The 23,607-nt window shown below is 42.6% G+C and overlaps 2 protein-coding genes across 3 annotated transcripts; both read right to left on the reverse strand.

Moving 5' to 3' along the window:
• Positions 1–3: 3 nt before the first annotated feature.
• Positions 4–9,934, reverse strand: LOC133503032 (vitellogenin-1-like). Its single transcript, XM_061824134.1, has 34 exons — positions 9,895–9,934; positions 9,608–9,625; positions 8,909–9,060; positions 8,577–8,828; positions 8,344–8,505; positions 8,112–8,260; positions 7,871–8,021; positions 7,619–7,776; positions 7,365–7,530; positions 7,165–7,290; positions 6,861–7,079; positions 6,489–6,706; positions 6,311–6,408; positions 6,117–6,241; positions 5,937–6,038; positions 5,734–5,853; positions 5,204–5,390; positions 5,027–5,120; positions 4,764–4,949; positions 4,548–4,686; positions 4,260–4,470; positions 3,725–4,182; positions 3,605–3,646; positions 3,467–3,532; positions 3,175–3,381; positions 2,947–3,089; positions 2,735–2,870; positions 2,529–2,652; positions 2,260–2,440; positions 2,088–2,182; positions 1,872–1,966; positions 1,616–1,781; positions 1,355–1,516; positions 4–1,272 (listed from the first exon to the last, which is right to left on the reverse strand). Exons 1-34 carry the CDS (start codon positions 9,932–9,934, stop codon positions 1,175–1,177), a joined length of 5,046 nt encoding a protein of 1,681 aa, XP_061680118.1. The 3' UTR covers positions 4–1,174.
• Positions 9,935–14,203: 4,269 nt separating this feature from the next.
• LOC133503128 (vitellogenin-2-like) lies at positions 14,204–23,256 on the reverse strand. 2 transcript variants are annotated; one of them, XM_061824353.1, is made up of 33 exons: positions 23,128–23,256; positions 22,896–23,047; positions 22,547–22,798; positions 22,306–22,467; positions 22,080–22,228; positions 21,859–22,009; positions 21,639–21,796; positions 21,399–21,564; positions 21,184–21,309; positions 20,878–21,096; positions 20,567–20,784; positions 20,373–20,470; positions 20,168–20,292; positions 19,909–20,010; positions 19,696–19,815; positions 19,421–19,607; positions 19,252–19,345; positions 18,951–19,136; positions 18,719–18,866; positions 18,436–18,640; positions 17,954–18,357; positions 17,841–17,879; positions 17,692–17,760; positions 17,376–17,582; positions 17,155–17,297; positions 16,934–17,072; positions 16,724–16,853; positions 16,155–16,338; positions 15,973–16,067; positions 15,793–15,887; positions 15,554–15,719; positions 14,746–14,907; positions 14,204–14,665 (listed from the first exon to the last, which is right to left on the reverse strand). In XM_061824353.1, exons 1-33 carry the CDS (start codon positions 23,222–23,224, stop codon positions 14,553–14,555), a joined length of 5,061 nt encoding a protein of 1,686 aa, XP_061680337.1. In that variant the 5' UTR covers positions 23,225–23,256; the 3' UTR covers positions 14,204–14,552. The 2 variants fall into 2 exon arrangements, with proteins under 2 accessions (XP_061680337.1, XP_061680336.1); XM_061824352.1 differs by having other exon boundaries at positions 18,436–18,866.
• Between the last annotated feature and the right edge of the window lie 351 nt (positions 23,257–23,607).

The raw sequence follows: 23,607 nt of genomic DNA on the forward strand, positions 1-23,607 counted from the left end.
AAATTTATTTTTTTTTTGTAACACTTGTGTATTCTTCACTCTTTAAGAGACAGAATCTGGTCTCTTTCTCTCTCGTATGTGTGTGTCTGCACTGTTTACATAACCTTTAATGACAATTGTCCAGAGTCTGTGCAGTAAACAGACCCTACTGACTGATTCAAACGCAGGAGGAATGTAGACTTTTTTTTTTTTTTTTTGCAGGATGGCGACATTTATATGTCATGTATTTCCTTAAATATGAATCTCTTTCATACATCTAAAAAAAATGTTGATTTTGCTTAATTCTGTTCCCTTAAATGCCATAGAAGTTGCAATCCTGTCATCACAAAGTACAAGCATAGTTTCCTTGCTTACTCCCACCTCTGTCGGCTCCAGAGGTAATGGACATGAATGAAGCGAAACGCAAAACAATCATCATGAATTTGGTTAAGTTGGTTTCCCGTGGAGCCAAACTGTCCAAGTTTCAAAGCAATGGCGCCATTGATGTCTCAAAACATTCCTGACTGATTATTATTTTATATGGAATTGGCTGACCAGGCAGATTTTGCGAGGATGGGTTCCCGCTCAGCTAGTGCATACTTGCAAAGTTAAGATAATTGATGGTTTGTGTTGTGTGACTGAGTACTGTCTGATAAATGTTTTCTTTTTCCATATTCTGGCCATATTTATTATCTTTGTTGATCAAACATTTCACACAAAGGCATGATATGTGTTTGCCATATTGTCACTGTTCGGAGTTGTCAGAGTGAGCACTCATGACATGACATTTCAGCACGTCTGTGAAGTGAAAGTCCAATCCAGCACCAATTAAACAAACCAAGCCCATCTTTTCAGGGTTTGGATTTATGCATAATGTCCAAGACAAACAAGTAAAGGACATGACATTACATTAATTATGTGTAGAAGCTTAACTCAAAAGCAGTGGATATGCATTGAGAAATGTTTGTTGAAGTTTTTGTCATGAATATTTGGAATTGTGTTTTGTATTGCTTGTCTATGCCTGGACCTCTAGTCTTAAAATCTGATTGATTGTCAAGAGAGTTAGATGTGCATGGGCGTTCAGGAAAGAATGTTTCCAATGACATGACTCCACACCATCAAGATCCTTTTTGAGATGCATTTTATTTAATGTTACATTGGAAATTTTGAGACGAAGTGATAAGAGTCGATGTCGTTATGCGCACTGAGGAGTGCAGCTGCAAGCGAGATGTGCTTGGGTTGTTTCCCTCAGATCCACGCTGTAGTTGTAAAAGTCCTGGGGAACCAAGGCGGCTTCTGCGTATATGAAGAGAAATAAAAGAAACAATATGAGAAACTTTGATGTCTCTGCTGCATGTTCTTTCCACCTACTCACCGATAGGAAGACAGTGGAAGCCGACAGTGACGGCGGTGATCTTGACAGGGAGGCAGCCAGGCAAGCAACGCAACACCGGCTCAACAGAGAAACATTTGGACTCCTGGCCTCGGACATCCATCTGTTTCTCCAACTGTACTGACTCAAGCTTCATGCGACACTCTGCAAAAAAAAATGTGGAAATGTCACTTCTTGTATTTGTGTTTGAATTAGGGCTAATTCTTTTTCCTCCAAAGCAATATTGCATGTTTTGTGCCTCACCTGTGTTGTCCTTGCAGCTTTCGGCCGGCAGAACCCAGGAGTGAGCAAAGCTGACTGCGTTCTTTATCACACGTCCGTTGGAAGTGCGGAATTCCTGTTTCATCTCCCCATCGGCCTTTCCACAGAGTCCGCAGGTCTGTCCCTTAATCCAGTCTGCAACTTTAACCTGCATGGAAACATTCAATTAAGCAGTCTATCATGTGAGACACAGATCTGGTGGTCATGAGCTAAAAATGTACTTGAAAGTTCAATTTACCTTCCAGGAAGTGCTGTCAAAGTAGACCTCAATGAGTCCAAGGCTTGGAGCATAGACGGAGATGCCGTCTCCCTTAGGTCTGACCTCAATTTTAGCTGGAAGGAAAAAAAAAAAAAACAATTGACAAATCCCTAGTTAAGGTGTTGCATCACCCAAGGAAGTGAGAGTATTTGGCATTATGGCAGTGTGATCATTTTAATGGTAATAATGAGTAACCTGTTGGGTGCTTGTATGGCAGATTGTTGGTGGGCACCTCTCTTCCATTAACCTTCACAACCACGTCCGTGCTCCTCATGAACAAGTCGACATCACTAAGGAAGTGAATGTAATTGAGTTTTTGCATCTCCTTTGCTCGTTTAGTGCGCCTCATCCATCTTTTTCAACTTACATGTCAGCAATTTTGATGTTGATATGGTTGCGTACATTATCATCCTTCCTCAACAGGACCATGAACTTCATCTCCTCACTGCAGTCCTGAGCCAGAACCTGGTAGCAAAGCTGAGGCATCTCGTTCTTGTACTTCTTGTTGTTGAATGTGGTCACTACGTCTCTGCTGAAGCTACATTCAGCTGAATAGGAGAAAAAGAGAAGACAGCTTGGTACGTGACTAAGTACTGAACACCATAAATTATTTTTTTGCACTGAGTTGGTTGGAACCTGCGGCGGCCTTGGAGATCAAGTAACGGACTTTATCCGTCAGATCATCAAAAGGTGTAAGTCCCGTCAACTCATCCAGTGGCAGAGTAAGGGGGAGGCGCAAAGCCAGCTTATAGATGCTGCGCTGTAAACAGAATCATACTATTGTTAAAAATGGTTCCTTCAAAGGACTCATCATCTATTCAGAACTGTTGGATTGTTCATACTGTTGGTGTCTTGAAAATCAAATCCAAGGTCCTTTCAGATGTTGCAGCCACTGTGAATGCCAACTGATTGACACTGTTCTCCTCCTTCCGTCGGACGACTCTGTCCAGCACGTACTCGGGAATGTAATCATATGCCCTGTGACACCAGATTTACATACTTTTTATTCAAAGAGATTTCAGTCTTTGAGTTAGCGGCAATTGAGCTTGCATACTTCTTTGCGTAGCGTTTGAAGACAACTGGCAGTTCCTTCCATGTCATTCTGAGGCGAGCTGCTGGGCTTGGACCAAGAAGACCGGTCTCAGCGACGACTGTCATGTCATACTGTCTGCATGCCTCTCCCCAAGCTATTTTCGCCTTTGAAGACACAACAAATGGCATGTAGCATTTGATAAAGGCACCCGTTTTTAAAATGCAAATGCTAAGCAAGATGTTTTCTCACTGTGACTTTGTGCTTGCTGAGCAAAACACCATCAGCACACATCCTCCAGTTGTTATCAGCAGCCAGAGCAGCCAGGATTATCTGAACTCGAGCATTAGCCTTGTCTGCGTAGCCAGTGATTTGGACTCCCTGGAGCTTGCCATCGGTCCTCACAGCTTGAAGAATGACGAGGACTGCAGGAGCATTTTCAGTGCCGAGGAATTTGTCCTATGAGAGGAAAAACAAAACAAAAACTATTGAAGCAAAAGATTTGAGCTAGGCATGAATTGCGTTCCATAAGATCAAATTTCACCTTGTTGTAGAGAGCCTCAACACTGGAGAGGCTGCTTTTGCTCTTGTGAGATGAGGTGGGTTTGGACTGCAAAAACACAAGATTTTAAAAATGAGATCTGCACCTTCACCGTTGTGTCGAAACACAATGCTCATATACCGTCTTGTGGTTCTTCAGGAAAATGCGATCGTAATTAATTCGCTGTAAAGGAGAAGCAAAACAATTGTGAGATTCGTCTGTTGTTCACTCAAATCAAAATGTGTCGTTTGGCACGGATACCATCGAGACGGGATGACTGGAACGAGAGGAACGACTGGAACCAGAGCTGGCGCTGAAGAGAGATTCCAAACTAGATGCCGAGCTGCTTTTTGCCAGCCTGCTGTGTCTGCTGCTGTGTCTGCTGCTGCGTTTGCTGCTGCGTTTGCTGCTGCTGCTGCTGCTGCTGTGTTTGCTGCTGCGTTTGCTGCTGCTCCTCCTGCTGCTGCTGCTGCTGCTGCTGCTACTGCTGCTGCTGCTGCTGCTGCTGCTGCTTCTGCTGCTACGTGATGACGAGGAGGACTTGCTTGAAGAAGAGGAGGAGGAAGAGGTGCTATTCAGAAGTTTCTTGAGCTTCATCAAGACAGGCTTTCCCTCGATGATTTCCTCTTCGGCCAATGTAATCTTCTTGATGATCTTCTCCGCAGCCTTTGGTCCAACTTGGACCAGCATCTCTATTCTTTCAATGGATTCATCTTCATCTGTAATTAGCATGAAATTAGTGAATTGTTTACTTAATCTCATTTGAACATGCCAGTTTGAGAATTCTATCACTTACTGCGCTGCATTGACACAGAAAGTGAGTGCTTTCCAGCCATTTTGTACAACAGAATGTCCTTGATAAAAGCAGCGTTGGTTGAGGCAACCCTGACACAGCCTCTCAGTCCAATGCCGTAAGATTTGAAGCAGTACTTTTTAGAGAAGGTTCTGTTTCTGACGGGTTTGAAATCTGTTGGCACATCCTCTTGAATGATCTCTGAAGATGCACGCTAATAAAAGGAAACGATGTAAATTGAAGTCAACATTTTTCTGCCCGTGTATTGCTGCTTGACATTTAAAAGCTCACCAAACTATCAGAACGAGAGGAAGTCTTTGAGGTGGGGATCTCCTTTGAAGATGGCTTCAAGGCTTGGGCAGGGATTAGGGGGGTGATTCTAGCATTAGGAAGATCGTCAATGTTTCTCACCACAGCAATGCTCACAACCCTGTTCAATAATCAAATTGTTGGTTACATTCCCCCTCTCAAACAAAATACTCTGTTGAAATGAAAGTCCATTCTTACTCAATAGCTGTAATGTTTTCAGGGACAGCAACAGGTAGAGCCGCAATCTTAAATTCACCCTCGTTGATATCAAGTCTTGCTGAAATGGAGGCTGGCAAAATGGAGGTGAGCTTGGCTCTTGAGAGCACTGCAGCCTGGAGAATTGCAGTGTTCACTCCCATCACAGCAAACATGTTCACATTGATGCTGCAAGGAGAGGATGTGGTGAAAATGTTAAGGTTTAAAGGACGGTGTTCGATTTCATTCTCAGACTTTGTATGTACCTTGGTTTGATATCAGCCACAAGCTCCATTTTGGTCTTCAGGAGATGGCGGTACTGGATGGGCTCTGAGAGAGCTGGAGTTGCAGTTGCCTTGACTACCAGAAAGTATAGTTTTAGTTTTTCGAAAAAAGGGTTTGTCAGCAGTCGTGGATAATGTGGTTTTAGAGGCAGTACGTACTTTTACCAGTTGCAACAGCCACAGCGGCGCTGTACAGAGCAAGTTCCATTGGAAATCCAGCAGCCGTCGGCATGATACGCCTCACTTCAGTAGCCAGCACTGGCTTAACAACATGGAAAACGCGTCCTGACAGCAGAGCTCTGAGGGCATCCCTCCCAAGATCCTGAACATATACTCCATTGGCCAGCTGTGTAGAAATAATGCATCGAATTGCAGTCATTGCAAAAATGTGTTTCATGAAACCCCTTTGGTTACTGTTGTCAGGTTTGACAGGCTTTCGACACAACACTACCAGCCTCGGCAATGCCTGCAGGTGTATTATCAATTTTTTTTCTGGAAAAAATACATTCCAAATACAGTAGGGGCCTCTTTTATGCCTTCGAAGGTTACATCCACAATATGAAGGTGGCATTAGCAAATAATTCAAAATAAAGATGGAAAAGCGGAACTACAATAGACTAGAAGACTCGATGGCCACTCTTCGTATGTGTAAATTAATCTGATGTGATTAACAGCATTTTGTATTATACCGTGATGGCCTGGTTAATCACTTCCCGGTTGATGTCGACAAAAGCAATTTCTTGTCCGAAGAGCCTGACGTAGATGGAGGCCAGAGGCTTGCTATTAGGCTGGGCAGTCCATTCAATCACCTGAAACAAAATCACAACCCAAATTAAACCGGGCCTGAAGCGTATGACAAGTAGTTCATTTCTTAATGGTGATGATGGCTTACGGCTTTGATGACACGCTTCATCTTGGTGATCCTGTCCGTATTATCCGTTGATGAATTGCTTTTCAGCAAAGCTTCCTGGAGTCCCTCAGTTCTAACTCCAACCTAACAAATGATCAACAATGTCAAATGGACATACAGTATACACTAGCAATTCAAAGAAAGGAGACTTTAGAATGTTACCTCCAGGACATCAGCAGCAGCTCCAGCAATGAAGGCACTGGCCTTAGCGACGACAGTTCGTGGGAAAATGGTGGCAACGTCGTTGATGTAGAAAGTACTGGCAGCAGCACCAAGCATGAAGTGATCTGGGCAAATCCATTTAGTGAACAGCAGTAAGGAATGCGGGGACATGTAAAATACTGCTTAGTGCTTACTGCTATATAGGTCCATTTGAATGGCTCTGCTGAAGCGGAGGCTCAGTCTCTTTAGCTTCGGGCTCAAGATTCTGACTGCGACATTGCAAGCAGCGGCACTGTAATGAGATTTTGCTGACATTATTTTGTGCATGACAAATATGGCAATGAACACGATGTGTTTTGAGAGGGCTTTTACATTGGAACGTGGTTTGGAGCGGTGCTTCTGGTCAAGGACTTCATGTGAGAGTAGGTGAAGCTGGCCACCTGCAAGTTCTCCTCCATCTTCACAAGGTTGGCTAGACTTGTTATTAAACCAACTGGCGGCCGTGTCTCGAAGATAACAATGCACGAGAGCATGCGCAGCTCAGGATGAAGAGACTTGTCCATATACAGCTGAAGAGCCAATTCCTGGACCTAATTCAAGGGAGACAGGTACAAGGATATTTGTAACGACTTTAATCATTGGAGAATAGGAAAGGAACTTTGAAAGGTGAAGTCAACTCGAAGCTTTGACAGGCGGCATTATCGCTTTGAGAGAGAGTATGTGTGTGAAACATGGCAAATTTACCATTCTTGGTTCCTTCTTGGCAATGTTCCTCAAAGCCATAATCGCCTCAGCATGAACTCTTGTGGGCAGCCTTGTAGCTGGTGTACCATGAATAGGAAGGACCTTTGTGATCGGCTTCAGGCTCATTGGATGGCCAGCGTTACTCAACACCTTCAAAATGGAAACTATTTGCTGTATGTCGGTCTTGCCAATGGCCTCAGCAAGAAGGGTGTGGATGGGCTGTTTGAAAGAAAGACTTTGTTGAATCACCTTGCATTCAGAAATAGTATTAAGCAGACAAAAATTAAGTTTAAGGTTATTTCACCTTGACCAGTTCAACGGGGCAGACAGTTTTGTGGGCACAATATTTTGAAATCATGGTACCATAGCCAAGTAAGACGATCTCAGACAGAACTGGGTTCCTCTTTATTTTGCTGTTGACTGACAAGCTCTGAAAAAGACAGATCGCAATATTGTTGATACATCATCAAATTATTTTAGACGTGAGGAGACCCCTGTACTCACTTCAATCAGCTGAATGACCTCGGGGTCTGCTGTCACCATATGAATGGAAGCAACCAAAGCTTGAGCAACCTCAATGGGTGTCAGTTCATCAGACTCAAATTTCTGAATGATGAATCTCAGAGCAACTGGAGTTCCGATGGAAGGAAGTGCATCCAAGATCCATTGCCTGGAAGATGAGAATGAGTATATTCCCTTTTGCATTGCTTTTTTTTTTTTTTTTTTTTTAATAACTGAAATGTTGGTGAAAATGTCACCTGTAGCCACTTTTTGTCTTGTACTGACTCCAGAGCATTTGCAAGTCTTGAAGTTTGGCCATACGAAGGAGTTGAATGAGCTCCAAAAACTTGACAGGAGCATCATCATGGACTCTCTCCACATTGTAGGTAATCAGATGGTTTAGAACTTCCACTATCTACAATGAAAGTAAAGTCAATCGTTAAATATGCTAGGAATCACAGTTCTCCTTGTAGACTTTGTTGAGCTCCTTAAGAAGTTTAATAGTGTACCTGAGTCTGGACATTGGTGATCTTCACAAGCTGAATGGGTGTTTGCAACAACTCGGTGGAGAACTCATACTGGAGCGATCCACGTTGACGATACTCAGCTCTCACGGGCATTAAAGGACTCTTCTGGATCTCGAGGAAAACCAAACGTTGCCTATGGAATAGTGAGATTAATACAGTACATGAATTCACTGCTTGCAAAATTCTGAGGTTTAACATATTACTGGATTTTCAATGTTCATACTTTGTCTCCATTTGAGCAGCTCCATTCATCTCGTTGAAAGGTGTGAACTGAATGATCTCATTGACAGATGCTTCCAGGATCATGATACTGTTGGGAACTGACTTCAGAATGTAGTTGTATGCAGTTTCTCCTCTCAAGCTCTTGGAATCCTGGAAGAGAAAAAGTAGTGTTGTCACTCCACTGTCTCTCATTGCACAAATCTATTTATCACAAAGACGGAACATGCAGTTACCCGCTGACACTTGGCACACGTCTCAGTGTAGGCCAACCCGATGTCTTTCACAATCCTTTCCTGACAGTGGTTAAGGTCCCTGGTCTTTGTCAGGAGGATGCGTTCAGCCTTCTCATCTTCAGTGATGGCATAGAAGGTCTTGCACACACCCTGAGCTCCGGCCTTGAGACAAAAGAATTTTTTAATATGTTGTGATGGATCTAGAAGCAATGTAAGGGTCTTGTTTAACTCACCTCCTGCATTTCATAGATGTTCTGTGTCTTTTTTACATTGAGCTGCAGAACATTCAGGATACCTCTGTAGATGTTCAGCACCATGACCGAGACACCTTCAGGTGCAAACATTTTTCCGACAACACCATTGGAGTACTCAAACTTGATGGGGATAATCAGCTGAGGCGCCAAGACTGAAGACAGCTTAGTGGCCGGTGTGAAAGCATCCTTGGGCCAAACACCACTGTACTCGAAGAACTCAGGTTCAGCAAGCTAGAGTTTCAGACAGGACAGTGAGTCATGGTGCTTGTCCCAAAGAGGTATCATTTGAATATCGTACCGATCTACTTCACCTTGAGCAGGAGCATGTTTGGTTCAGCAGCGCTAATCAAAACTTTGCTCCTCACTTTGAGTCCAGCTCTCGCCAATCCTTCCTCCGGTAGACCGCCCAGGAGCAGTGTCTCATATTTGTACACATAAGTCTTACCAGCAGCAAATTCAGGGGCTTGAAAAGTCAAAGTGTTTATTGGCACATGCACAGATAAAAGTACAAATGACTTGTTAAAATAGCTTTTTTTTTCTACACTGTATATAGCTTGTCTATACAATGAAAAGCATGTATAACATCCATCCATCCATCTATTTTCTAAGCCGCTTATCCTCACAAGCGTCACGGGAGTGCTGGAGCCTATCCCAGTTGTCAACGGGCAGGAGGCAGGGTACACCCTGGACTGGTTGCCAGCCAATCACAAGGCACATGGAGACAGACAAGTCACACTCACAATCACACCTTGAGGCAATTGAGAGTATCCAATTAATGTTGCATGTTTTCCAGATATGGGAGAAAACCGGAGTGCCCGAAGGAAACCCACGCAGACACGGGGAGAACATGCAAACCCCACAAAGCCGGGGCCGGGATTTGAACCCCGGTCCTCAGAAATGTGAGGCCAATGCGTTACAGCTGATACACCGTGCCACCTCCATGTATAACATAAATTGAGATTTGGAGGTGAATGTTGGAACAAGAATGATCTATTGTTGGGAAAACTCACCAAAGTTGTGTTGACAAGCTAGAAGAAGGGAACAGAAATGTACAATTAATAATACAGAGTATCAAAATTTACAGTGAATATAAACATTAACAGGTTGCATTTTTTTCTCCAGTTAGCAGTCTTTAATTTTGATTTGGAAGTTAATGTTTGGAGGGGGTAATTAAAAAACAAGAGTTGTGTCTAGTTTTTTCAGTTTTAGCAGAATTAAAGAAAAAAAAAACTGAGGTACAACACCCCTGCAAATATGGAGAAAAAAATCTTCTTCTAATAAAAGCAGTGAAACTTACCCGCAAGGGCCAGAGTCAGGGCAAGCACAACCACTCTCATGGCTGATGGGTTGTACCTGTCATCACTCACAGGCACCCTTATATAGCGGAAAAATTGCATTGGCCAAGCCCCCCCATATTTACTTGGCCAAAGTCAAGCATCATTTGTAAATATTTGCTGTTACTTGAATCTGAGCCATTCAAAAAAAAACAAAAAATGCAAATATAGATCGAGTTAAAAATGCCCTGGACAAAATGTGTAGTTGAAGAATGTAAATGTACATCCCTTTCTCAATCATGCCTATCTAGTCCCAATTTATACTTGATTATAATACCCTAAAGACGACCACGATCCTTGATCATAGGGCAACTGTATCTTTTCAGTTTGGAAAAAAATGTGCAAAATAAACACACACTTCTTGTTGTCTTTTGCCATTTTCTTGTTTTATTTATATATAAAAGATACATATTCAGCAATTAAGAGTTCACTTCAACACAATTTTTTTTCACAGTATCAATAATATGCCATCTCTGTAAATTAGTGATTTATTGAAACCAACGTCAATACAAAACCAAACTGCATCCTGAACGCAAACATTTATTACAGAGGAATTGAAAAATTGGCATATTAACATTTGGATTTGTTGGATAGTATTATGAGTGTGTTTTGCAAAATTGAATTACAGCAGAATAAATAGAAATACAATTGTGGGGTCTCATTTTTTTTATTGGACTATATAGTTACACTGTTGAGGTTTTATTCATCCATTCTAATGGTATTTCTTGCAATTATTGAATCTATGTCACGTCTGTGTCACATTGTTGCAATTGGGTTTCAAAGTTCACAGCAATAGGGCACAATGACTATGGATGTTTGCTAACTTTATTTGATGTGGTCAGTGTGACCATGAATGACATGACATTTCAGCAATTGTCAAAGTAGCCTACAAGATAGAGTATCTGATTTAAAAAAAAAAAAAAAAAACATCAAAGTGGAGCGGCAAAATTGCTCTGATCCTTTTTTTCTGGTATGGTCACGTTTGCCACAAGGCAGCAATCGTTGGGGCACAGTCATTTGTGGTCCAATCACACGGGCTTGCCACCTTGGGGAAGAGCACAGGGAGAAAAAGGATGGGGAAGATTAGTGGGGAAGTCTGTGCAGGTCATGATAATCCGCAAAGGTTGAATTGAACCCACTGAGCAAGAGGAGGCCGGTTGTCTCGAGTCAAACTTTGCAGAACACACAAAGGCGGTTACTCAAAAACAAGGCTGCACTACTACTCCCAAGATCAATCATGGGGCGAGTGCATTTGTAAAAACTAATAAAACATCAATGGTACTTCTAGAAGTGGAAAAGATACCCCCATGTCCGTTTAAATTGGACCAGAAGTTGTGTTTCCACAGCACTTGCATTTTTTATTCAAAGTGCATTGATAGTCCGTTCACACGGCACTGTCACTTGGTTCATGAGAAATTCCTCCTGTGTCTCGTAACGTACTTGCCAATAAAGCTGATTCTGATTTCTAAGCTGATGGGTTCTGTGTAAAAATCCTTATAACTATGTGAATGCAAGAAGCATTCATCACAAAATTAGATTAGATTAGATAGATAGATAGATAGATAGATAGATAGATAGATAGATAGATAGATAGATAGATAGATAGATAGATAGATAGATAGATAGATAGATAGATAGATAGATAGATAGATAGATAGATAGATAGATAGATAGATAGATAGATAGATAGATAGATAGATAGATAGATAGATAGATAGATAGATAGATAGATAGATAGATAGATAGATCATGACAAGTAGTTTTCAATAACATATTCAATGTTCTCCTGCTACTCCCACATATATTAGAAAATGCATTTTCTGCCACATATATCCTATTTCAAATCCAAATTCTAATTGATCGGTTTTCAAATTTGTTATGTACCATTGCCTAGTTGTAAATCACATCACAAAACAGTAACTCACCTCTATTTTTCGCTTTTCTTGGACAGCATTTTTGAAGAGGGGATGAAAAATCAAGTGCAATGCATTATTACATTAAGTTGTTTTATTACTTATTACTTCAGGTCTTGCAGGTTAGTTGAACTCATATGTAGCCTAAACATGAAGAAGACTCTGGATCAAGACTTTGGTCTGTGATTGAAGACAAGGCAAAGCACATTTTTTTTCCTTTTATATTACGTGTTGGATAAGATAGTAATCTAAAAACATTTTGCCCTTAAAGTAATATATCGTGGATTTTGAGCAAAGGAAAAATAATACTATATTTGAAAACAGACAAATGACAACAAAGTCATTTCATCCCTTACATACAGTATGTGACTGGTTCACTGGATCACAATTCTGAGTCTCAGTTCTGAGTTTGAATCGCATGTGTGGGTCTTTCTGTGTGGAGTTTGCACATGCTTGCACATTGCACACTCTGCCTGTGAGAATTTTCCCGGGGGCTTCCGCACACCCCCCTTGATCCGTCACCTTATCACGGTGGAGGTGTTTGTGTGTCCCAATGATCTGAGGAGCTAAGTTGTCTGGGGCTTCACGCCCCTTGTAGGGTCTTCCCATGGCAAACAGGTCAGAGGTGAGGGACCAGACAAAGCACGGTTCAGTAAATCTCTTTGACGGGTAGAAAAAAATGGATCTGGGGTACCCTTCTGAGGTCAGGCCTGGAAGTGGGGCTTGAGGGAAAGCCCGCCTGTGGCCGGGTCGGCACCCACTGGTCTCAGCCAGGCACAGCCCGAAAGGGTACCGTGGGTCCCCCTTCCCATGGGCTCACCACTGTGGGAGGGGCCATAAGGGTCGGGTGCAATGTGAACTGGGTGATGGCCAAAGGAACAGTGGGTCAGCTGTAGAGGGTTGGCTTCACGGTTCTGAGGGCTAGGGTTCAAATCCCGGTCCCGCCTGTGTATAATTTGCAAGTTCTCCCCATGCCTGTATGGGTTTTCTCCAGGAGCTCTGGTTTCCTCCCACATTCCAAAAATATGCCTTAATTGTAGGCTCTAAATTCCCCTTAGGCGTTATTGTGGGTGTGAATGGTTGCTTGTTGCAGTGTGTCCTGCGATTGGCTGGGGACCAGTTCAGTGTGTACCCTGCCTCCTGCCCATTGACAGCTGGGTTAAGCACTCCCGCGACCCTTGTGAGGATTTGCAGCTCAGATAATAGCTGGATGGATGGATGGATGGATGGATGGATGGATGGATGGATGGATGGATATACTTGGTTTTCATTTGCGCGACTGACTCAAAATTAGCCGTAATCTTGAAGTAATGGCTGCTAGTGAAAGCTATTCCTCGAGGACGTCAGGACTTGCGGTTAAAGTCACTCATGAGTACACTCACTGCGCACTATGTTGTTCGTGTTTGCGCCTTAGCAAATCACAAACTAATAATTCTTCAGTTCCGCAGTACACAAATTCAGTGTATCATCAATCACTCAGTTCACTTACAGTAGTGTTCAAAATAATATCAGTCCAATATGACTAACCAGATTAATCCATGTTTTCTGCATATTTTTTTATTACTACATGTCAAACAAGTTACCAGTAGGTGTAGTAGACTCTCAGAAAACCAACAAGACCCAGCATTCATGATCTAGTTACTCTTAAGGCCTCACAGTACTGAGGACCAGAGTTCAAATCCATGCACTGGCTGTGTGGAGTATGCTTGATCTCCTGGTGTCTTGCCATGCATGGTAAGTTTTTGAAGACTCTAAATTGTCTGTAGCTATGAATGTGAGTGCAGGTGTCAATGCGAGTGTGAGTGGTTGTTTCTTTGTGCCCTGCAATTGGCTGGCAACTAGGTGAGGATGCCCCCTGCCTCTCGCCCGAAGATAGCTGAGATAGTCTCGAGCACTCCCACGACTTGTGAGGATAAGTGGATCAGATGGTGAATGGATGGATGGATCCACTTACTGTGCATATGTATGTCATTGATAGAAACGGCTAATAGATGAACTTAAATTTTTCACTCTTCTCAGTTGTCCTTTGTACATATACAAGGCTGCGCTTTCATTCTGAAGAATTCCCACTTTTGTTTGTAAGTTGCAGTGAGCGAGTTGAGTTTTTCAAGATTTCTTAGGATGTGAAAATGCATGTGGATTTAAAATCATTTATAAACAAGTGACCGGGGATCTACACCCTTTCTAGATCGACTGTTATCAGTAAATTGCATGTGTAAATGAAAACACTGATTCATAATGTTGTTGGAATTGCAAATTTTTTTTAATGGAATTGAAGATTGCTCATACGATTTGAAACAAAAAATACTAATCAATAAATATATTTTGCCAAATGTAAATGTAATTCCATGCACTCAAAAAAAATCTAATTACCATTATTTATTGTAGAGTATATAAGCCCACAAATATAGTTGTGCGGCCAAAGTGGGGTGAATGTGGCCCGTGAACTGAAATGAGTTTGACACCCCTGCTCTAAATTGTCTATTGGTATCAATGTGAGTGTGAATTGCTCTTTGTCTACTGCATAGTTGGATTTGTGGCTTGAACAACCTCATTGACCAAATGAATTACATTTTTATTGTTCATGGACAGCACACCACATAAATTTCGTGTCAAACACCTCTGTGGTTTAAGTTTGGATTTTATTGTGTTTGGGAGTAATGGTGTGAAAGGAAATAAACACTGTTGGATGGGAAGGTTTTTAAGATTTAAGCACACTGAGCAGTGCAACGGCAGGCGAGGTGGGCTTCAGTTGTTTCCCTCAGGTCAACGCTCTTCTCAAAGATGCTGCTCATACCCTCGGAACGGTTTAGAAGGGTATCTGCAACAATACACAGGAATTCAGCAAGGAAGGTGATTAACTGTAGAGCAGCACCTTCTGAACCTTGTTTGTAGACTCACCGGCGGGCAGGCAGTGGAAACCAACTGAGAGGGTGGTGGTCCTCAGAGGCAGGCAGCCGGGCAGGCAGCGCAGCACAGGCTCCACAGAGAAGCATTTGGACTCTTGACCATGGACTATAATCTGCTTCTCCAGCTTCACCGAGTCAAGCTTCATGTGACACTCTGGAAGGCATTTTAAACACAATTGTTTATTGGCGTATAACTTATCGGAAAAATACTGCTCCCTGAATGCTCGGGGGTTGTTGGAGTTTAGTACCATTTCAGCATGAAGTTTTTAACTACAGTAATACTATACAATACTGTATTTCTAATCATGCAGTCTTTCTACAACCAATAGCAGGAGCGTTGCCCTCTTCAAATATAAATCTTCTCCATGGTTTGCAGAGAGGAGCTCCACTTCTTAAATTCAAAATTGAATCATTCATTTGCGGTATTGGAGTGCAAGGGAGCCATTAAATGCCCCTTTCAGAAACTAAATATATTACCGTACATCAAATTGTTTACTTGTTCAAAAAAAAAACAACAATGAATTATGTAAACTAGTGGAAAAAATGTCAAACAAAATAACAAGGAATTTAAAAAATGTGATTTTCATGGGTTTTTGTAGGCAAAGAGGCTAGCATTGAGGGTATTACCGATATATTTAATAAGTTGATTTTGGAAATGATCAAATCTGGCAAAAATCCCCAGCCTTGGGAAGTTTCATTGACACAGATAAAATATTCCAAAAAAAGGAAACCAAGTGGACACAAACTGGCTACCACAGAGCTGTGAAGTTTAATGGGTACGTGGAAGGCAATGGTTTTACCTGTGGCGTCCCGGCAGCTCTCGGCAGACAGAACCCAGGAATGCGCAAAGCTGACTGCGCTCTTAGTTAAACGTGTATTGGGCATCCGCAACTCCTGTCTGAACTCCCCGTCGGCCTTTCCGCAGAGTCCTGAGGTCTGTCCTCTCATCCAGTCCACAACTTTAACCTTGACGAATAAATAGTGTTAGCAGGCTTGTTGTACTGCGCGCTGTCGCAGGACCACCCTGTTAATCGACTACCTTTTGGACATCTCTGTCAAAGTACACTTCTTGAAGACCAAATTTGGGAGCGAGGAGAGCGATGCCCTCACCACTCTGTCTGATCTGAATGTCAGCTGAAACAAAAGCACCAACAAAGTGCTCATCAAGTGCTGACTGACAACACCTGAAGAAAGATTTCAAGAGGAGGAAAAAGCAAACCGGACGGATGACGATATGGCAGATCACGGACAAGGATTTCGGCATTATCAACCTTCACCGCGGCAACACTGTCCTTTTGATACATGTCAACGTCACTGATGGAATAAACAAATCAGACGAATGAATAATGTTCATTTCTTGACTTTACGTTTTCATTCTTTTGGTTTGGAACATTCCCTTACATGCCGGCAATCTTCACAGTGAGCATGTTTTGTTCATGTTGTTGGTCTCTCTTCAACAGAACAATAAATTTAGCCTCCCTGGTGCTGTCCTGAGCCAAAACCTGGAGGCAAGAGTGGGGCATCTCTGCCTTGACCTTCTTGTTGTTGAACGTGATCACCGTATCCTTGAGTACACTGCACTCAGCTGGAAGGAGGAAGCAAATACAATCATAATGTTAGCTATTTAATAACCACTTTAGGCTCAACTCCAGCTTTAGGGTTGAGGGCCATCAAACTGCACCTATCAATAATTAACAATCATCAGTCTAGGGCCACCTACAAAATTTGCATATGAGGAAGCCCATGTGTGTTTGCATTTAATTTAGACTCTTGTTCATAAGACCCTCTTTCTCCCAAAATGTTTTACTATCATTATATTCTTAGTCATCGTTTGTCACTGTGTAAATAATTTCCTTGCTTTGTAGATTGGCTGATAACGAATCACATGGTTTGTGAGGCATGTGGCACCCAATTCAACTCAAGTTAGATATTGTTAAGTAAGCCATGTAAAGGCAAAAAGTTGCTATTACCTGCATGAGCCTTGCTGACCATGTAGGAGATGGTATCGATCCAGCTGTCTTGGTATGCCTGCAGTTCTGATGCAGTCTCTCCAATGGGCAGAGAAATGGGGATGGACTGGGCTTTTTTGAAAATGGTGCTCTGTAAATGACGGGTCGTTATATGGAATCTGAGTCAGACAGATTTCATGCAATAATAAAGCCTGATCAAAAACAGGTTACCCTCGGTGTCTTGAGGACAACATTCACGCTTCGCTCTGACGCAGCAGCCACTGTCAATTTGATCTCATGGCGAACATTCTTCACCTTTGCCAGGCTCATTCCAGCCTGCACAGCCCACCTTGTAATGTACTCCGACATCCTGGACATTAAAATATAAAATCACCATGTGACTCTATGATGAATTTAAATATTTGAAATGTGCACAAGACTCTGCCTCTTACTCATGTGCATAGTACTTCATGTTGTATGGAAGATTTTCCCAAGTTAACTTCCAACGGATTGCGGGCTCTTGGCCAACAGCACCATATTCAGCAGACATCTCAGTCACATATTGTTTGCAGTCAATACCCCAGGCAATCCTGGCCTAAAATGTTAGGGTTATACAACATCAGTTGGCCCTGGCTGATGTCATGTGAGACTATATCAAAATGTCGTATGTTACCATCAACTTGTGGTCGCTCAGCCTCACACCGTCAGCACAGATTCTCCAGTTGTTGTTCTCAGCCAGGTTGGCAAAAATTATCTGCAGTCTGGAAGTCTCTTTGTCAATGTAAGCTGCAATTTGGTATCCTTGTAACTTGTGGTCAGCTCTCACGGCACGGATGAGGATGGTCACATTTGGGGCGACATTCTTAGCAAGGTATTTGGCCTTAATTAAAAAAAAAAAAAAAAAAAAAAAGACACCCACAAACCCATGTTTTAAGAAAGTTTTTTTTCCCCATCTGAATGCTTCTGGTCAGTATTGGTGTACAACTCACCTTATTGTAGATGGCCTCAAAACTGCGGCCACTGCTTTGGCTGTTGCGGGGAATTACAGAGAGTCCATGCTGCAAACAAGATAAATGTAATTGGCTGATGCAGAGCACTTAAAATGATGCATTTGTGTGTTGTGAGCAACAGGAAATACCTGGCGGGTGCTGGTGAAATTCATTTCAAGTGGTTCTTGCTGCAATAGTAAGACAAATTTTTTTCTTTTTCTTGATAGAGTTGATAAGGCGCTTTAAATAGTTTATCTCTCACCTGTGAATGAGAGCTGGACAAAGAGCGACTGCTTTTGCTGCTGGAGGATCTGCTTGAACGAAGGCTCGATTTGCTGCTGGAGGATCTGCGAGAGCTCCTCTGTAACTTGGACTTTTTCATAGTCAGGTCAAGAACGTCATCCATCCTGCTAATTTTGTGAGAGGAACTCGAAGAGCTCTTGGATGAGCTAGAAACGCTAGAGCTGATACTCCGGGAGCTCCTGGAGCTAGAGGAGGTGCGGTTCTTCTGACCAGGAGCAAGGATCTTCTTCAGTTTCATCAGGACACGCTTGTCCTCAAGGATCCCCTCATCTTGGTTTAGGTCAATGACTTTGATTATCTTTTCTGCTGCTTTCGCTCCAAGTTGAATCTCAATTTCAACCTTCTCGATAGCCGGCCCAGAAGCTAAAAGCCAAAGGCAGAAATGTACTTCTTAGCCATCAACGAACAATTTATACCAGTAACCTCATGCATTCCACTTGCCTGGTGTAACTTCAATAAAAGCTGAATGTTTTCCAATGACGGCGTACAGTGGAACGCCTCGAATGGAGGCCGCATTACGAGATTCAATCACAGTGCATGCCTTGATTCCAAAGGTTTCAAATTCTCCACATAGCCTTTTCTCAAAGGCCTTGATGAGTTTGCCCATTTTTCTTCTTTGGTCAGAGAGAAGCTCAGATGACACTGGCTGTAACGACATTACAGAAAGAACAATGTTACTTTGTGGAAAGGTGGTTAAACACAGTACGCACAGACTCAAACTCACCTTGTCATCAGTACGAGAGGATTCCATGCCAGAGTACCTGGATGAGCTCTTCTTTGAGGACTGTGGTCTAAAGTCGGCCGGAATCATCTGTGTTATCTTAGCAGCAGCAAGATCTTCAACATTTCGTGCAACAGCAAAAGTCTCAACACTGTTTAGATTAAACAAAATGAGAACATCAGGAATTCCAAACAAAATTGATGTCAGTCGAATATACTAGAAAATTGTTTCATACATTGCAGATGCAATCTTATTGACACCCTGGACGGGCAGAAGCTCAAACTTGAAATTGCCTTTGATCATGTCAAGTCTTGCCTCGATCCTTGCTGGGAGAATAGTATAAATTCTGGCTCTTGAGACCACAACAGCCTGGGCCAATGCAGTATTCACACCCATCACTGCATAGGTATACAAGGAAACACTGCAAGACACAGAAAAGTTAAAATTACTGCTGTGAGGTGGGGTTGTTTAATTTTTAGGGCATTTTTGTAGATCAATCAAAACTATTTCAGGTCATTTCAACAGTATTAGTTTACCTCGGAGAAATTGCAGCCTTCACGCTGATGTCAGATTTAAGAAGCTGTGATGGGTGGAATTTATCAGCTATAGGTGGTGACACAGTGGCTTGGACTATGGAAAAGGGACAAGGTTAAGGGTGAAATTCATTTTTCACGTCAGTGATAATGAAGCAGATGTCCACCTCACATTCAATGGCCATATTCAGCACAGAAGAAGTATAGAAACTGAGTTCCATTGGCAGACCGACAACAGTGGGCAGGATGCGACGAACTTCAGCAACTAACATTGGCTCAGCGAAATTAAATTTTGTGCCAGCCAGCACCGCATCTAAAGCTTTCCTTCCAATAGCCTGAACTGCTGGTCCAGTGACAAGCTGTTGACAAAGCAAGAGACGGCCTTTGTTTAATGACCAATAACCTATAAAGGTTCTCACAAGACCGGTATCGTTGAACGACACATACCGCCATTAACTGATCAACCACTTCTTTGTTGACAGTGGCAAAAGCAATCTCCTGACCGAAAAGTTTCACATGTGCTGAGGCTAGGGGCTGACTTGAAGGCTGGGCAATCCATTCAGAAAGCTGGGATTGAGATGAAGACAGACACGTTTCCGTGAGTACCATAACCAAAAAGAAGAAACACTATTTTTACACAACAGGATCGCATGAACTTACGGCCTTGAGAACGCTTTTCATCTTGGTGATCCTATCTGTGTTGTTAGGAAGCTCTTGGACTTTCAAAAGGGCTTCCTGGATCCCCTCAGTTCTCACTCCAACCTAAAACAGTATTATACGTTTGAGAATTCTTGATGGAAAAGCAATAATCACGTTAGTTGAAATAGCGTTATGGTCCATTTTACGCCATCCTCGCATCGATAATTTTGGAAATGCTTCAATGTCAGCATCTTATCATGAGCTATGGCTGTCATTATACCTCAATAACGTCAGCATAAGCTCCTGCCAAATAGGTGCGAGCTTTGGCCATGATGCTTCTTGGCAAAACAGTTGCAGCGTCATTCACGTAGAAGGCACTGGCAGCAGCACCCACCATCCAGGGGCCTGCAGAAACAGAGTAGGGGGTCATCAACCCACTGAGTTGGAAAAGCGCTGGCGATATTAATACTCTGCCAAGGCCTTACTGGAAAAGCCATCAACAAGGAGCGCTCTGCTGTAGCGATAGCTCAGTCTGTTAAGTTTGGGGCTGAGGATCTTCACACCAACATTGCAGGCTGCAGCACTTCAAGTAGATTAGACGAAATTTATAATAAATGAACTCTTGGCACTGACTTCTGAGAACAGTAAATAGAAATCTGACTATTTTTATGGAACTTACACAGGCACAAAATCAGGAGTAGTGGACCTTGTCATGGCCTTCATGTAAGAGTAGACCAAGCTGGCAACCTGAAGATTTGGTTCTCTCAAGACTGCGTCGGCCAGGGTGGCCACCAGACCCATGGGCAATTTGGTCTCAAACAGCACAATGGCAGCTACCATACGGAGCTCTGGGTGAAGTGCTCTATCCATGAACAGCTGAATAGCAACCTCCTGGACCTATTTCACAAAATCATAAAAAAACTACTGTTGCTTGTAACAAATAACGCCCAACTATTTTGGTTATTGAAGGGATTGAGCATAAAGTTTCACCATTTTTGGCTCTCTCTTGGCAATATTCCTCAGGGCCAGAACACCTTCGATGTGAACTCGAAGAGGCAGGGAAGCACCAGCGCTGCCAAAGATAGGCAGGACCTTCAAGATTGGTTTGAGGCTGCTGGGATGTCCTGCATTGCCCAGAACTTTGAGAGTTACAATTAATTCATTAATATCACCCTTGGAAACAGCCTGGGTAACCAGTTCGTGGACAGGCTGTAGAGGCAAATAAAAACAATATTGCTGTTCATACAACTACAACAGTTTCCATTAAGGAAAAGCAACTGTACAAAGGCATCGTACCCTGACGAGGTCCACTGGGCAAGTGGGGTTCTCTGTACAGTATTTAGAAACCAGACTGCCATAGCCTAGCGCAGCAATCTCGTTCAAAACTGGAGTTTCCATTACCTTTTTGCTCTCAGCCAGCTCCTGCATTGAGGTTAATTCATTGAAACACATTACAACTCCTGATTTTCTTATGTCATAATGACCCAAGACGGCAATTAATATTGACTTGCCCTCAGGAGCTTGATGGCCTCCAAGTCAGCAGTCACCATGTGTATAGCTACAGCAAGAGACCGGGTCGCTTCAGGAGAGGTCAGTTCACCAGCAAGGAATTTTTCCTTGATGAACCTAAGTGCAACATGAGTGCCAATGGCAGGGACAGCATTCCTGATCCATTCTCTGGAAGAGAGAAATATACAAGTCATTATTTGAGTCAAAGATTGGGTATATTTTCAAATACGAGTTGCAACTACCTATGAGTCACACGTGATTTGAACTGTGACCAGAGGGACTCAATGATCTCATATTTGGCCGAACGCATAAGCTGGATGAGTTCAATGAACTTCAGAGGTGCATCTTCATGGACTGTGGCTACATTGTTGTCCACCATGTGGTTTAGAATCTCAACAATCTGTATATCAAAACGTGAAGTGAGCAGGATTTTGGAGTCAGTTGTAAACTTTACTCAAGTACCTGAGCCTCAGCATTGGTAATCCTTAGAAGTTGGACGGGTGTCTGAAGCAGCTCGCTGCCAAACTCATATCGCACGTCTCCGCGATGGAGGTAATCAGCTTTGATGAGCTCCAACGGAACTTTCTGGATCTCCAGGAATTTCAAGGATTGCCTAAAAACCAACACTCTTTATGGAACAAACTGCCCTGTTGTCAAACCCAATTTTCATTTTAAATACATACTTGGCTTCCATTTGGGCAGCACCGTTCAAGATATTAATGGGAGAGAACTGAACAAGCTCAGTAGAGGACGCCTCCAGGATCAGAGCACCTGTGTCAGATGGTTTCATGACGTAGTGGAATGCAGCTGCTCCTTTTAGGGCGTTGCCTCTCTACATGAACAAAGAAAAATAAGATGTTATCAACATTAAATAGCGTGTGGGTGATAATTAACATAACTTGCACTTACCACTCGACACTCAGCACATCTCTCTGTGTAAGCTAAGCCAATATCCTTCATTATTTTTTCCTGGCAGTGGTTCAGGTCTTTGGTCTTGGTCAAAAGGACACGTTCAGCCTTTGCATCTTCAGTAATCACATAACGGGTCTTGCAAACGCCCTGTACGCCAGGCTATTCCACCACAATCGAAGAACACATGAGAGTTCAAGTAGGAGATTGAAGAAATTCTCATGAAACTGATTAGTCTTACCTCCTGAAGCTCATAGACATTGGCCGTCTTCTTGATGTTCATTTGGAAGATGTTGAGGACTCCCCTGGCAATATTCAGTACAGAGGCAGACACACCAGCCGGTGCAAACACTTTACCTACAACACCATTAGCATACTCAAACTTCAGCGGTGTCAAGAGTTGATTTGACAGGGCTGAAGTGAGCTTAGTGGCTGGGATGAAAGCATCTTTGGGCCAGATGCCACTATACTCAAAGAGCTGTGGCTCCAGCAGCTACAAGGGAAAGACACAGAGATTTCACATAAACCTGTGTCATTACTTGAGTGCCCATAAGAAAATGAAATTCTTCTGGCACAAGTGTTAAAGCTACCTTCATTGCAAAGGTGTCAGCAGCCAAGGCACTGATCAGAACTTTGCTCCTTATTTTGAACCCAGCCCGAGCCAGACCCTCCTCGGGAAGTCCACCCATAAGAAATGCTTCATACTTGTAAGTGTATGTGTTTCCAACAGCAAATTCTGGAGCTGCAATAAGACAATTTGATGTTTTCCAGTAAGAGTATCAATCAAAACCATTTTCTTATTTTTAGTAAGGATTGACTTACCTAATTTGACCTGGTGACCAGCTGAATAGTGAGAATAGGAATAGGAAAGAGTCATTTTGGATTCAAAAGCAATCACAAATTGTAAAATAATGTTCATATTATCTTAACACACGATAGTGACTTCAAATTCTCACTTTGAAGTCGAAATAGCAAAAGACATACCCACAAAGGCCACAGCCAAGACTAGCACGAGCACCCTCATGGCGATGGATGTGACTGATCAATGTCAAATGCCACCTTATAAAGGCCCACTTATGCTGTGTACAAGCCCCAAAACAAGTATGATTAACCAGGCATCTATCTGTCAATGGTGTTATCTTGCCCCGGCCACAAAGGTTAGACAAACTAAACAAATAAAGGATGTCAGAAATGAAACGAGTCAACTCAACCTGACTCTTGCCTTTGAACCAAATATACCACACATTCAGTAATTTCACATTTTCCTTTAAAATACTATATGTTCAACTTCAATGCTTCAAT

The sequence above is a fragment of the Syngnathoides biaculeatus genome, chromosome 7, assembly GCF_019802595.1.
Source record: "Syngnathoides biaculeatus isolate LvHL_M chromosome 7, ASM1980259v1, whole genome shotgun sequence".
Classification (NCBI taxonomy): domain Eukaryota; kingdom Metazoa; phylum Chordata; class Actinopteri; order Syngnathiformes; family Syngnathidae; genus Syngnathoides; species Syngnathoides biaculeatus.

Excerpts from the sequence above, each read along its gene's own strand:
- LOC133503032 (XM_061824134.1), bottom strand. The coding sequence starts at position 9,934 with ATGAGAGTGGTTGTGCTTGCCCTGACTCTGGCCCTTGCGG. Across the intron at positions 4,950-5,026 it reads GTGGCTGATATCAAACCAAG|CATCAATGTGAACATGTTTG; the intron begins GTACATACAAAG and ends CTCTCCTTGCAG. Across the intron at positions 1,273-1,354 it reads CTTCCACTGTCTTCCTATCG|CCGCCTTGGTTCCCCAGGAC; the intron begins GTGAGTAGGTGG and ends TATACGCAGAAG.
- LOC133503128 (XM_061824352.1), bottom strand. The coding sequence starts at position 23,224 with ATGAACATTATTTTACAATTTGTGATTGCTTTTGAATCCAAAATGACT. Across the intron at positions 21,797-21,858 it reads TTACCAATGCTGAGGCTCAG|ATTGTTGAGATTCTAAACCA; the intron begins GTACTTGAGTAA and ends TTTGATATACAG. Across the intron at positions 17,583-17,691 it reads TTGAGGCCATCTACAATAAG|GCCAAATACCTTGCTAAGAA; the intron begins GTGAGTTGTACA and ends TTTTTAATTAAG.